Source organism: Poecilia formosa, unplaced genomic scaffold (assembly GCF_000485575.1).
Source record: "Poecilia formosa unplaced genomic scaffold, Poecilia_formosa-5.1.2 Scaffold93, whole genome shotgun sequence".
NCBI lineage: Eukaryota > Metazoa > Chordata > Actinopteri > Cyprinodontiformes > Poeciliidae > Poecilia > Poecilia formosa.
In genome coordinates, this window is record NW_006800032.1 from 785,636 (window position 1) to 800,991 (window position 15,356).

Sequence of the window (15,356 nt, forward strand, 5' to 3'; positions counted from 1 at the left end):
TTCTGTTCGCCGGTGACTTCGGCTGTTTAATATGCTTAATCGTCGTCATATGAGAACAATTTAAGGCTCGAAACTCATAATTGTATGGAAACAGAAATGGAGGGACTTCGTGTGTAATGATTTTTAGCTCTTCTAAGAGTGAAATTGGCTGCAGTAGTGAAAGCGCAAACTGAAACTACTATTTGAATGTTAGTTTTTTTGTTTAGGGTTTTTTTTTTTTTTTCAGGACTTCAGCAACTGTTAGATTCCTGCGTTCCCCCCTCTCTCCCCGCCCCACCCGAGCAGCACATACAAGTGTAAAAACCAATTTTTTGCGGGAGGAAGAACAAAAAGCCTTCCATAAGATACAACGCACACACACAGAGGAGGTCCGGACGCGGTGGTTAAGACGATGCAGGGTGCTCACCTTCTAATTGCCTGTCTCCACCGCTTACGATCTGGTTTCACAGTTAACCGTTGTTTCCACCCTCCCTTTCCATTGTGAGCACAGATGTTTCCGAGCGCCGCGCAGGTGTAAAGTAGTGCTTCTCGCACTCCAGCAGGAAAGAGCGGGGCCCAACCGCCCGCTGCACCGCTGCCATCGCACCCAGGCCGCGCTTTCGGCTGTTTGAACCCCCCCTGAGTTGCGTGTATAGGCAGCATTTTTAGAATTCCTCAGGAAGTCTGGTCGCTCATCAGAGATCACGCTTTGATGCATGTAGTGTAATTATGGTGTGTTCTTATGCAAAACAAGAATATATTGCAACCTCACTTTGATTTTTTTATTTATTTTTTTCTTCACTGTTGCTGGTGGTGGGTACAAAGCAAACATTTGCTTTGTTTTGTTTGACGCGTAAAGTAGAGCAGCTGAATCAAAGTTCTGACGTTTTTCTGGTGAAGATTGATGTGTACGATAGCGCCGCGTGGAAGGTGGTTGACTGACGAACACCATGGCTGTTGTGATGTGTTTAGAGGTTTTCCTTTTTTGTGATCAATGTTCGGTTAGTGTTTGGTAGAAAGAAACGAAAAAGAGATGCATCGATCAGAATTTTCTGGTCACCAATTTTATTTTTAATTAATCGAAAACTATATACTGACAAAATTTGAAATTCAAAGAATGTTGCTGCCAGATTATTGAAAAAATAGATGAGCTCAACAAATATTTTTGTTTTTGTTTTTAATCTATATTTACGTTATTCTACCATTAGATTAGTACAAATTAAGATCATAACCATTCAGCTTTTAAGTGTTTAATCAACATCTGATCATTCATGGAACTACTTTGAAAGAATCCTCCTTTAGAAATGTGGGCTGTGGACACCGGCGTTGGCATCGGACGTCTGTTCTGCTGCGCTGTGTTTAACACCGACATTATATTTTAGCCTGGAATAGCTTCGCTGATGGGTCAATTCCTCTTAGCACAACTTGAGCATACAGTAGTCTTTTTAGTGTTCAGATCGTTTTTTTGTTTTGTTTGTTTTTTAGTAAAAATGAACCTCCAGTGGGTCAAGAGAAGCGGCTTCAGTGTCCATCGCCGTTCACCCATGTTGCTTGTTCATCACATTTACAGATGTGCCAGAGACATACACATACAAAGGTTATGCCTCAGGACTTTTGCATAAAAAAAGAAAAACTGACAAAAAAAAAGTGATTAATTGTGTTAAAACCTATGTAATTTATCTAATGGCATAAAAATGATTTATCATTGGTAATTTTGCTCAAGGATTGGGCATTTGTCATGTATTGTTATTGTGAATATTTGTACATGAAAATAATTTAGATTTACTCGCATAATGATGAAGTCCAGTTAACGATGTTTGAACACTCCATAAAACTGGATCGTATAGAATTTTTATTTTTGCAATTTTCTCCACTAATTGAAAAACATGATTCAATTCAGTTACAGTTAGTAGCTTGGTGATAAAAATCACACTTCTCTACGTAAGTGCAGCTGGTATTTTAAGAGCAGTCTTTGTCTTTCGGGGGCTTTCATTGCGCCCGTCATGCAGTGAATCATACTGTTGCTTAAAAAAGATGGCAAAGAAACTTTTTCTTATTGTTGCTTTTGTCATTTTCACAATAAATTCCACAAAATGTTGGGATATTTTAAGTCTTTATCGCCTCCTTCTACCAGCAGTTGTCAATTTGCAACATCAGCGGGGGGAGCAACTTTCCTAGGGAATCTAGATTCTTACTTTAACAAGGGTACAACCAAATCCTGCCATCATTTCCAAATGCAGCGTGTTTGAAAACTCAAAACAGTAAAAATAAAGCCTTTTCTGTCCTCTGTTCAGCTTTTCTGTTATTTGCAGAAAGCAAGGGGGTTGGTGATATGGACTTAAAATTTTATCACAATATTTCGTGGTACTATTGTGATAATGAATAAAGTGACATTAAGAGCGGGTTATTACTTATTTCTTTTAGGTAAGTTTAAGTGGCTCTCACTGCAATCATATATCCACAAACGCTGCTCTTGAATAAAAACATTGAAATTAGTTTCTTTAGTGTGATTTTGTATCACTAAACTACACACAGTAACTGCTAAATGTATGTTCAAGTTTATTGATATTTATTGATGCTGTCAATGAAGAAACAGTGAATAAAATAGTAAAGCTAACAATCCCATTAATAGCGATAGTTTTTTTGTCTTTTTTTTTTTTTTTACACCATTAAATAGAATTTATCTTTTATCACAATAAAGAATAAACGATACAATAAATGTATCGTAGCGGGAAATCTTGCTCGCTTTCTGTCATCCTGAACAGACATATGCTGACATGTCGGAGGAAACGTGTTTGCCTTTCAAATCCGTCTCTCCCGACTTTCTTCTTAAACATCAAACTGATATCGAAAACGGCTAACTTTGGGTTCTTCAGTCGATAACAGCTTCCCCACACCCCAAGAGTGTTCTCTGCGTGACACGGCACGTTGCGTTTAATGATCAAAAAAAGTCGATTTTTGAGTTTTCGCCTCTTGAGATGCCGATCAAGCCGAAACCATCTAATTGCTTTGTGCTTCTCTATTTAAAATTTTCTCTTTTTTTTTTCTTCAGCTCACATCTTTTAAATTAGAGTAAATCCTTCAGCTTTCTGTTACCAGAGATAAGACATTTTTTTATTTTTATTTCTAAGGTTTCTTGACTAAAAATGCCTTTATTATGGGGAATGGGGAGGCGAGACTAGGCTTTAAAATGGATCAGGAAGATTGTCGTTATCAATACCAACCTGTTTCTGAGTCCCACCTTAGGTCCACCTTGACGACAAACGGCGTACACCTCCACCACAAATTTCCCAGCTTAACCCTACTCAGACGAAAGACCACTGCTTCTCCACAACCACGAGTAATCACTTTTTCACGCTCGATGCGTCTGAACTTGAGTTAAGGTATCCCCCTGAATTGTAATGGATTAATTGGTTGAATATACGGCGGGAAGGCTCTCTCAGTCTGCCCGAGCGAAGCAGGACTAAACGGCTGTGTAATGAACAGGCCATGTTGTTGCGGATTAGTTGAAATGCCTACTAGGATAAATCGATGCCCACGAACGCCAGCAGGGGAACGCATGCGAGTGCTTGTAAGGCATCGCGTTTGTGTTCTAAGGTAGCCGGCATGTGTTGCGTGTGTTTAGGTAAACATGGGTTGATAAGCAGCAGCCCGAGCCAGCAGCGGGGCGTAATGTTCCTGCTTTAACACTTAATAACCCTGCTGGTGATTTAGTGCCTGCGAAGATTTCTCCTCTGGGTTCTCTGCGTAAAAGCAGACTCCGCCGCTGCCAGCAATCGGCAATAATACGGATTAAAAGCAGTGAAACTATACGAACCAGAACTACTTCATCATGATGTGTTTTGAACATTCTGTTCCTTGTAATCCTAAACAGTCCTGAACAAAATCTTCCAAATGCATTGCCTTCATGAATTCCTTGGAACCCCTGAACTTTCGTCACGTTACACCAGGGCCGGATTTACAAGGATGTGGGCCCCTGAGCTGGAGACTTTGGGGTCCCTATCCACTAATCAAAACTTATTTTACCAATGCAAATGACATTAATAGTTAGTCCTATATATCAGCAGGATGGTTAATACGTTCCCTAGCTGATGTTGTTCCCAAAGAAGTCTACTGTAACGATATAGTTTTCAAACTGTTGAATATTATGTTAATAAAAAATCTAATACGCTGCAACTCACCTATGAGTTTCATACAAAGAACAATGTTTGTTTTTAAATAAAAAAAAAACTTTAAAATCTTTGGGCCGCCCCCAAAAAATTGAGGCCCTGGGCGACCGCCCCTCTAAGCCCTTTCTAAAGTCTGGCCCCATGTTATAGAAGTAAAAACAACAATCAAAAAGCAACACACCACAAGTCCATGTTTAGTTTTAAGATGAATCAGTCTTGTATATAGTTCTTATTTTTATTTTTGATAATTCAAAATCTGAAAAGTATGCCATTCCTTTTCCTTCAATCCCATTTACTCTGATGCTACTAAAGTAAAGACAGCATCCATTTGCCTTAAGAATGTATCTAATTGGTAAAGAGTCAATTAACTAGGGCTGCACGATAAATCGACATTGGCCAGTTTTGAACATATCGGTATCGGTCCAGTAAGTAAACTGGCCTGTTTTATTCACAGAAACGTCCTAATCTGTTTCATTTATGGCTTTGGTTGTGTTTGGTGTTTATTTCTAATTCATATCCACTGTTTTTGGTTGTTATGTTTTATTTGTTTTGAATATTTAAAAGAAAAAGTCTTCCAGTTCCAGCATTAAATGTTCACGTTTATTGATCTTTGAGAGGACAAATTTTCCTTATTATTGCTATCATGCCATTTTCAGTATATTACTTGAAAATCGGTGTGAAAATGACAACATAATCATTCATCACAATAATTTCTGAGGCCATGTATCTTCCAGCCAAAATTTGTTACTGTGACGTATAGCAATAAATTTTATAACAAAATTTGCAAGGCACTTTAAGAACCATTTTTCTTTAGTTACCTCCCTCCCTCTTTTTTTTGTTTTACAGCAGTAATCATCAAAGAGAAACAATATAATTTTTTTTGTAAAAACTGCTTATTACACTTCATTTCCTGCCTCTCCTCCCCAAAAGGTGCTGAATTGTACACCAGCGAATCCTCCCCCGCCTCACTGTCTTTTCCTCCCTCTCTCCCCTCGGTTGCAGGCTGACTTGACGGGGATCAAATGGAAGAAGTTCGTGTGGCAGGGTCCCACCTCTGCCCCCATCCTCTTCCCGGTGACGGAGGAGGACCCCATCCTGTGCAGCTTCAGCCGCTGCCTTAAGGCCGACGTGCTGAGCGTGTGGCGGCGCAGCCAGCGGCAGGGCTGGAGGGAGCTGTGGCTCTTCTGGTGGGGGGACGACCCCAACTTCGCCGACCTGATCCACCACGAACTCGCAGGTAAGAGGGGACCGTTCCCCTTCGCTTCTATAGAGGCTTACAGAGCGATGCCCAAGGTGGCTGTAGTTTCTCAATAATGGAGGTCGTTGAAACGGGTAGTTTACGGGGGGAGAAGATGGGGAAAAAAAAAAAGGCCTTTAAGAGGAAATAATTTACTCTGCTGCTGCAAGAACAAAGAAAGAAAAAAGTATGACTAGAAAATTCACTTTTTTACCTGTGAAGCGATCGTAGATTCACCCAAGGTTACACGCCTATAAAAGAAAGATGGCTGTAAAAGATAAAAAGGGAAAGTGTGGTGCTCAGAGCTTTTATAAAGGAAACACTTGAACATGATGTCAAGATTTGTTATTGATTGCGCCGTAAAAAAGAAAAAAAAAAAAAGATTCGAGAGGGTGATTGTCAGGTCGGACGCCCTGTAAGTAAGAGCAGTAAGGAAGTGTTGTTATCCGTGTAATCTAACACCGCCTTTACCCAATCGGCTGACTGATAATCCAGCCGACCCTGCTGCCGGTGCCAACATCTGCAGGGCCTTTCGGGTTCCTGGCAGACACCGGGGCGTTTCGCCTGCACGCTTGCGACAAATCTTTCGGACAAATCGGCACTCTGCATTCTAGCTTGGCGCGACGCAAGCAGACGTAGAGGCATAGGTGGGCAATCGTTACTTGAGAGAGAAGTACAGTCCAGCACAGGCAGCCATGCAGAAACGAGGCCGACGCATCGACTCTCTGCTTTCTGCTTCTTTTTTTTTTTTTTTTCCCCTCCTAAGAGCAGCATGAGATGTGGAAGATGAAATGTGCATGAAAAGCCGTCTTCATGCACATTTTCTGCCATGTAGATGAAAGTTTGCTTCCTGAGCCAAACACAGCCTGTCTGCGGCCCCCTCTCCGCTTCCCTCCCCCCCCTTTCATTATGAGACTTTGTGCCTGAAGTGGACTCTCGGATTGGGAGCTGAAGGCTACGATGGGCGGCTCATTCAAGCCTAACGGGTGCTGGTAATAACCTGAAGCGGTTGGCTCGGGCCCCTCTGATGGAGTGGGCTTCATTTCAAGCAGGAGGACGTGTTATGGAGCATCTTAATTTGCAGGTTGCTGGAGATGCTGCTGTGCTTTCCACAAGCGCTGGAAAGGAGATGAAACGTATCTCGAGTGTTATGTTGATAGGAAATAGCTAATTGACCGCTGGCCTGACTTACAACGCAGCATTTTTCTTTGAGGAACGTCTGGAACGCTTTGCATCAGGAGCCCTGTGTGTTTTTTTTGTTTTTTTTTACCATTGTTTGCGTCTCATGTCTTAATATGTTGGATTAAATCGTTCCCACATGGGTGTGGCATACTACTTTCTTTCCTTCTGACTATAGATCGGATCTTTAGGATCTTTCTTAAATCTTTTTTCCCTCTGTGACGATGGACAATCTAACTTTAGATTAGGGGTGTCCAAACTTTTTGTCAAATGGGCCAAAATTGACATTTCAAAATGACTTGAGGGCCAAAATACAAACAAGGGGGAAAAAGAAGCAAAATACAGACTTTTTTAAAAAACCTACTTGACAATAAACTACGTTGCATTGGTTTTTTTAATATGAGTAAACCACTCCTATTTTTTTTTTTTTAAATACGTTTATTTTGGCAAGCGATGTGTGAATTGTTGTTGATCCAAAACTTTAAAAAGGTTTTGCAGGTTTGCCTCTAAAAGAGAGGGCCCAATTTGTGAATCTCTTAAGCTCTCCACTGAAAATAATATGTATTTTTTGTCAATTTTGAGCAGTAAAAACAAGAATTAGGCTACTTTTTGAATTAAATAGTATATCTTTAATGAATTCATTAAAAGCAGATCTGGATGCATCAAAGTGTGCTGGATATACTCAGTCCCTACAAGAAGATACAAAAAACCTGAGTATTGAATACTTTGTGCAGTAGCCAACATTTCTGAAGTAAGATTTTAATTTCTGTAATAATTTTGCCCTGGTTAAAAATGAAAAGTCTCCGTCTGTATCAAACACATGTGCTATAGGAGGCAGTAAGCATTATGTTGAATTGGAGTCGGGGGCCGCACAAAGTCGGTCCGTGAGCCGCAAATAGCCCCCGGTCCGCACTTTAGACACCTCTGCTTTAGATAAATAATCAAATACTTGCGGGCGTTAAAGCGCTCCTGCTTCACTGCAAACATCAACCCTAGATATTAAGTTGTCTGTCCAGATACTGGGGGGGGGAGACAAGAGCTTCATTATTTCCCCCTTAATAACCGAGCTACACTGAAAAAGTTGCGTCTGACTTCATCTGCTGTTTTTATTAAAGAAACCAGCTTTGTTTGGTTTCTTAATGACTTCACCAGAACGACTAGATGCCTTCCTAAAACATTTTCTGCTACATTAAACAACAAGCATCACCAAATATATCAGTGGTATATGGAGAGAGAGTGACTGTGCAGTGCTTAACTGCATGTAATCAGCTTATATTTATTGCCGTCCAAGCGGTTTTATCGCGACGGTGATGCTGCGTACAGATATTTTTATATATTTAGCAGCCTTAGTTACTATTACCGGGTTTAAAATGAAATTAACAGAAGATGTGTGCTCACTAACGAGCTAACAAGCAGAAGCTGGTGAACGTGAAGCGAGCACCAGTGTGTCTTATAACTGGACAAGAAAGACTTAAAATAGACATTTTTGTTCTCATTAATGGATTGACACGTTTCCTTATCCGACCACCTGCCCAGCAGCTAATGCTAACAACGTTAGCTGCTACTAGATGTTGCAGATACTCACTTTAATTCCTACAAAATCCATTGAAGACTGGTAACAGTTGTGTTCAGTTCAATAGATGAGGGTAAGAATCTTGGATTTCCTGTTTATTTGTTAGCTTGTTAAATAATTATTAATGTGTTTATTACCACCTTAAGTACATGAGCCTTGAGGAGCTTTGCTGTCATTATCGGCCGTTATTTATTTATACTGGGGCCAGATTGGGTGGCACAGAGCGGTCAGTGTTGCACCGCTCTGCAGTTGGACAAGTTTAACAAATGTTCTACAATACCAATAATGAACCTTTGCAGTTTGTAGCATCCTGATTAGAGATTAGAAGGAGTTTATGGCGGACTGTCCTAAAATGCTTTGCCTGAGGAGATCCAGGTTGATAAATGAGCTTGAAACTTTGTTGGGATGTGAAATGTCTTCCTGCCGCCACACACAAATTTTGACTTTCTTCTTTGCCTCCCAGGAATTCTGGAGCTCTCTCTTGCATTTTGCAGCTTCTTTTTACCGTTTCGGGCAGTGTTGGCGGTAAACATGAAAATCCACTCTTGTCCCTTTTTTCTTTTTCTTCTTCTCCTTCTTCTTATAATTATTTTGGGCGTCTGAAATGGCGCTCGCTCGTTCCCCGCCACCCTCTTCCACCCTCATTAGATTAGCAGCCTGTGAAAGTCTTTTAATTTTGAGCAAGTGCCATTTGTGCGTACCAGTGTGTCAGTAATCCCCGCTCTCCGGGGGAGACGAGGAGGGAGAAGGAGGGAGCTGCAGAGCTGGGGAGTAGCGAAGGGCGGAAAACTTGAGGGATCTTTTAACGTCTGGCTCTTAATCACCATTGAAGGAACAAACCACCGAGCTCCCTCTTCTTCTTACGCTGCCGGACGACCCGCCCTGCTCACTCCGACACTACGAGAAAACCAATTCTAATCTTCCCCTGGCCATGCACAGGAATTATCCCCAACAAGCGAGCGCTGTTGCTGAATTAAACAGCTTGCCTCCCCCATCTTACCAGTTCAGCATAGGCATGCATTCTCATGCAAATGATCTCTCCAATCCTTCTCCTGACCATAGGCATCCGACATGAAAGATAAATAGCCGCTTTCCCCCCCCCCATCCTTTTTTACGATACACAAATTTTCCCTTCAATTTGAATCAACCACTGCACAGTTTGCAACAAATTCAAGCGATGTTTTCATCTCCTCAATGAGTCGGAGACAAATGGATGCTCTTTTTTTTCTTTTAGTAAAGCTGAGAAATGATTGGACGTAACAGGGGAAGGTCAAAGGGAAGAGGCAGTCATCTGCTGCCTATAACATTTTATCGCCGCGCCGTCTCTGCTCTGGTCACCGGAGTCCCCACATGTATTCATTGCTGGGCGCTGCAGCCAATCTCCTGGGATTGCTAAAAGAAGAAGTGGGGGATGGGTCCGAATGTCTCCTCCACTAGTTTGATGAACATTGTTTGAGATCCATGCATTGATGGAAGGGGATAGAAGCCGATGGTGGCAGCTCTATTTTTTTTAACATAGTCTGGAATTGGTTATCGTCTTTTTGTCAGTGGTCTCTGGATTGTGACTTAACGAAGTTCACAAGTTCCCCCCCCCACTTTTTGTTTGTGTCATGACTTTCCTCTGTGCATTTGAATCAAGGGTGAAATAAAAGGGGCTCTGTCTTGCACCTCAGGGCGGAACATCTAGTTCCAAAGGGCATATTTCAGTAGTCTGTGCAGGGCATGTTGACTGAAAGTTTCACTTTCTTCCAGGTCAGCCTGGATTTTCTCTTTCTTTTTTTTTTCTCCATTCTGGTCTTTGATGATATTTCAGCAGAAAATTATTGAACTGCTTTCACTGCAGCAGAAAAAAAAAATATCTGAAGCTCTGCTGTAAGAATGCAGATGTTTGCTGACAGCAAATGTGAGAGCATTTACTGACATGTCCCGGTTTGTTACCATCCCAGGCTTAAAATAATGTCATCTTCTGTTGCAGTTCACATCAAAAAGTAGGAAGTTTAGTTCCTTTTGTTAAACGGAGAGGAAAAAAATTCTTTACAAAATAGCACTTCACATATCTTTTTAAAAATACAATCAGCTGAAGCTTTTTTTTTTTCTTTTTTTTTAAGATTTTAGACCAGTCAGATGTTTAAGTTGTCCTATTATTAATTATCCACAAACTGCTTCTATCCCTGGGACACCTGCTGTATAGAGGCTCATTTACTTTACTGTAACAATATCTTCAGTGCATAATTTTGAAATACTGAGTGAGTAGAGAATATCTTTAATTTCCCCCACCTACTGGTATATGTGTACCTTCAAACTGTTACCCTCTCAAGAGCTTGATGTTCTCAATTCACTTCAATTCGTCTGATAAATCTTATAGTCTGTCATCCCTCAGCAGGTTTGGTTAAGTGTCTAATCCCCAGGTTTTTTTTTTTAAAATGAGAGCCAAAATTGTCGGATTGAGATCATACTAAGGCAATGAAATTAAGAGGAAAAGTTAATTTCTGAAGACATTTGATATTTTTATCTCTTAGACTTAATTGAAGCAAGCAAAGTAGTTTAATTTTCCTCAATAAAGAATCTGTAAGTCACCGTAGAGCCAAAGATAAAAAGGGTCTTACACAATTGCCATGATTAAAAAATAAACAGGCAAATCATTTCCAAAAAAGATTTGGAGCTCCATTATATTTTTTTTTGTTTGTTTTTTGTTGGCACATGTCATCAATTGCTGTAAATTACCAAGTTTAATCAATGAAACATGGTTGATAGAGAAATACTTTACCAAAAACAAAAAAAAAGAATAATAATTTTGTCTGTGAAAATCTTCCCCTAAAATAATTTTCGTCCTCATCGACCGCCTGTGCATGCCGAACAGATTCTCTCTAAAATCGACTTTTTGAGCTTTATATCATGTTACAATGTCATTTTCTCATGCAAAGTGTTTCTTTTGAGTCCTTCCGATTTTTTCCCCCCTCTCAAAAAAGAAAAATTCAAAAAAAATGTAAAAGTGAATTTATATTGCTGCAAGAAATCCAGGCATTTTACACAATTTTCGCCAGGAATTCCAGCCGTCTTGTGCCTCTGTAATGGCTTGTTTCATAAGTGCCCTTAAAGGACTGCATTTGTGGAAGGAATACTTGACAAGGAAGCTTCTTTGGCAACAAACACACTGGTAGACCTCTCTGCTCACTTTTATGAGCTTCTGTTCATGCATGCTCAGCGGTCCTGTTGCTCAAAGTGGCAGATGTGTTTTCACGTCTCCACTTATATGCCGAACATGTTAAGAAGAAGCTGCTCCCCCACTGACGGCTGTAATTGTCGAACAAGAGATGTGTTTGAGTGGAAGGGCTTCCATCGGGTGAAAGGTACGATGGCGTATCGTACATAGAAAACAAGGAGTACATTTCCGCCAAAAACCAAGGAAATTTCGGAGCTCCAAAAGTCAAAAATTTGCAAGAAAAAGCTCAGAAATTTTCTAGAAATGTTCAGATTTTTTTTTTAATGTATGACTTTGGAAACTCTGAACTGTCCAAGTTTTTTTTTTTTCACCCAAAATATTTCTGACTTTTTTAGAATATTTTTTTTCCTTCTACAATTACCCTAATGTGGCATCGTATCAATCAATCAAATCAAATTTTATTTGTATAGCACATTTCAGCATCAAGGCATTTCAAGGTGCTTTACATAATTAAAAACAAAATAAAAACAGCATGCGACATTGAATAAACAGTAAGTAGGAAGACTATGTGTAATAAAAACTGTGGTAAATGTTAAAACACATCTGGTTTGTAAAGGCCCGACTCGGCACCTGTAATCCCGTCGCACAGATTGCTGCGACATGCGCTGCCTCCTCGAGCAGTCGCAGAAGCGGTGACACGCACCACAACGACCCAGTCATGAGATGATGTAATGCATAAGACGAACGAGTCCAACAAACGCCAAACACTCCCCACAACTCCAGGCAAGGATTCAGGAAGGAGAAACGCCACTCGCTCTTTGGAATTCCCAAGCGTTATCGACTCGGACAACCTGTGAAAGTCGGGCAGAAAGATGACATTCTCTACACATCGCCCGGCCGTCAGCATGAACAAAGTGTGTCCAGAAGCATTAATCGGGAGGCTTGTGTGAGTCCCGTCCACGGGGCTTGCCGGGCCGAGACGATGTGCATCAAAGAACAATTAGACACACTTGGTTAACCTTAGCTCTGGAGTGGCGCTGCTTCCTCTCCGCTCGTTTCAGACATCTTCGAAACTCCGGGCGTGTAACGGCTGAGATTGATGAGTTGATAAACCCGGACCCGGCTCTTGGGAGGGGAAAAAAGTGGCCGATGGCTTTTGTGCTTGGGGATCAATTTTCCAGGGCTAATCTCCTGCCCTGCGAAACCACCCTGTGCTTTCCTCTTTTCCTCCCGCTCAATCTCCATCTCCTTCTCCTGGTCTCTCTCTGATGGATCTCCTTTGGCTGGCATAGCGCAGAGACTCAGCCATGCGTACCGTCCTGGCCCGTGGGTTTAGTCCAGCATTTTTTTTTTTCCCCCTCCTCATCTCTGCTGAAGAAATATTCTTTAATTAGTAATGGAGACTTTTTACAGAGTGCTCCCTCTCTTTCCTTGCAGATAAGGAAGATCTGGAGGGAAGGAGAGTGCCTCTTGGCCAGCCTGGGTTCAGTTCCCCTGAGCACCATTGATCATAAACCATTAATCTTTCTATTTAATGACTGACTGCTGCTCTAATTGCATAAACACAGATGAGCAACTTTTAGAGAAAGACACCTGTCCTTTCCCCCGTCCTTAAGTTGAAAGGATCCATCGGTCCAGACAAAAACAAACCACTTAAAATATTTTGAATGCGTGTTCTGCAAGGGCACGGCAGATGTTGTAGTTTTTCCATCCCGGAGACGTGAACGTTCTTTATGGCGCTGCTGTGCTTCTGCCTAAGCGCTCTTATAAAGGTCAGCTCATCTGGGTTGGCTTCATAGGAGGCAGAGACGTGAAAGTGTCCCAAGCTTCACCTGAGCCCATAAATCTTTGTCTAAATGAGGTCGCTCATCGTTCAGCCCCTACGCTTCCCGCTTGCCACCATTCCCCACCCTGCCTACCACATGCACGCTCCCAGATGTGTAAGCAAACCAGGATCTTAAGCGACCAGCACTGCAGGTTTGAAATCTACGTACCCTTTGTTTGCGTCTGTGCGTATTGAATTATATCGGCATAGAATTCAATGCATTTTTTTAATGCGATTGGTTGAGAATTAACATATCTTTTTTTAATCTTTTAGCAAACATTTCAAAAAGATTCCAGCTTTGAGCTGTTGCGTACAAACCTTTTAAATTTGGAGATGTCTCATAACTGTAGTTTTAAAGAAATCAGTGACGACAGATGAGACTCCTGGTTGCGTAGCAGGCAGTATTTTCTTCAAGTACTTGATTTACATCAGAATATTTGTCTAAAACCATGCAGTAGGATGGACAGTACGTTTATTTTATCCATTAGGGTACCCTAGCCCTAATTTAAATTAGGAATAATAACGCCATATGACAATAAAGTTGAAATAATTAGAATAAAGCTTTAATAGATTGAGTCTGTTTTGAAGGAAAAAAAACCACATTGACTGAGCTGGTCACATCAGATCTTGACTCTATCAAAGCTGTTATGTCATTAAAACAACTTTTATTCTTGTTCTTCTTTATTCTGGTAAGAATTGAGTCTTTACTCTGCTGCTATCATGACTATATTCTTGTAATTAAACAAATTCTCGTTATATGGCCTTTTGCTCCGCTGTATAACTCGCAGAAGGGATGATTGAAATAAAAGCCACTTCTTGAAAATGTTTGCCATCATTTGTAATTTTGTATTTAGAAAAGAAAGCTAGAAAAATTTTTTTGATTAAAACCGGAAATCGGATCTGTTGTGAAAAAAACTAAAGGTAATATTTTTAAGCCATATCTAGTGCTTTCTGCATTGTGCTTGATTTCCACGGTGTTTAATAAACAAAATGGAATAAAATACTGCTTTGGGGGGGAAAATATCAACAAAGTTGGTGATATGTGAAATCTTTACTCCGTTTGTGAAAACGAGGGCAATTCTAAAGTTTCCCAAGAAATTGGACGTGGATAAATGATCTACATTTCCTTATTCACCTTGATTCCTGTCCAGTTGATAAAAGTCTGGAAAAACATTGAATTCGATTTCAGTACTTACCCACTACTCTGAATGAGTTTGGAAAAAACATATTGGTAGACGTATATGAATATGTGTGTGAATGCTTGTTTGGTCCTGTGTGTCTCTGTGTTGCCCTGCGATGAATTGATCACCTCTGGTCCACTGACTGCTGGAGATTGACACCATCCCCCCTGGCAACCCTTCAAGGATAAGCGTGTTAGACGATGGATGGATTATTAGGCATGAGAAAACTTAAACTGTCGAGACATTCCTTTTTTCCAGCAAGTGCTTGATAATAATCAGAACTTGTGAAAAATGATGTAATTATATTTAGAAGATGGCCCATATCTTTCATTTTCTGCGTCACAACTTGAAGCTTTTTGTCCCACTTATCAACCACTTTGGTTTTGAGTTGCTTATAGCGAAATGCGCTCATTTCACCACTGTTTTATTTTTTAATTTTAGCCTTCATGTCCTTTCAGTTCTGAGTTTTAAAGTGAACGGAAATGTCTTCAGGTTTATTTGAGATGGTACTCTCACAATCGGAAAACAAAACATTGAAATTTCAACTTGTTGCCATTAGGGTTAGACGATAAATTGGTCCCTGGTTTCATTTATTTAGGGAGATCGGTGATCAGCTGATACTCGCATGTTCAACCAATCTTATCCACCGATCTTATCTGCCTCAGCAAAGGTCTAAGTATCGGCCTGATAGACCCACCCACCAGGTTATGTCTGCACGTTTACAGATAACAATAGTACACTAGTCACTGTTACCAACTCAGCGACTTTATTGCCATATTTAGCAACATTTCAAACATAAAAAAGCCGATGAAGGCAAAATCAGAACCGTCAGGTGAGGCATTTTAAAGATCGGTAATCGTCGATCAGCCTGAAAACTGCAATCGGTGCACCCCTTGTTTCCATTTAAGTGAATACGTTGAAAAATTTAAAGCTCGAATCCCCGAACATGTTTGTTGACCTTATTGCAATGAGTTGTTGACCTTATTGCAATGAGTTGTTGACCTTATTGCAATGAGTTGTTGACCTTATTGCAATGAGTTGTTGACCTTA

At 40.6% G+C, this 15,356-nt stretch overlaps 1 protein-coding gene across 1 annotated transcript in view; it reads left to right on the forward strand.

The window, feature by feature from the left end:
- med13a (mediator complex subunit 13a) overlaps positions 1 to 15,356 on the forward strand; it is a 101,496-nt gene that overhangs the window by 10,692 nt on the left and 75,448 nt on the right. The window contains exon 2 of the mRNA XM_007557967.2: positions 5,151 to 5,385. Within this exon, the coding sequence (XP_007558029.1) occupies positions 5,151 to 5,385 (235 nt within the window). The remainder of the gene's footprint in view (positions 1 to 5,150; positions 5,386 to 15,356) is intronic.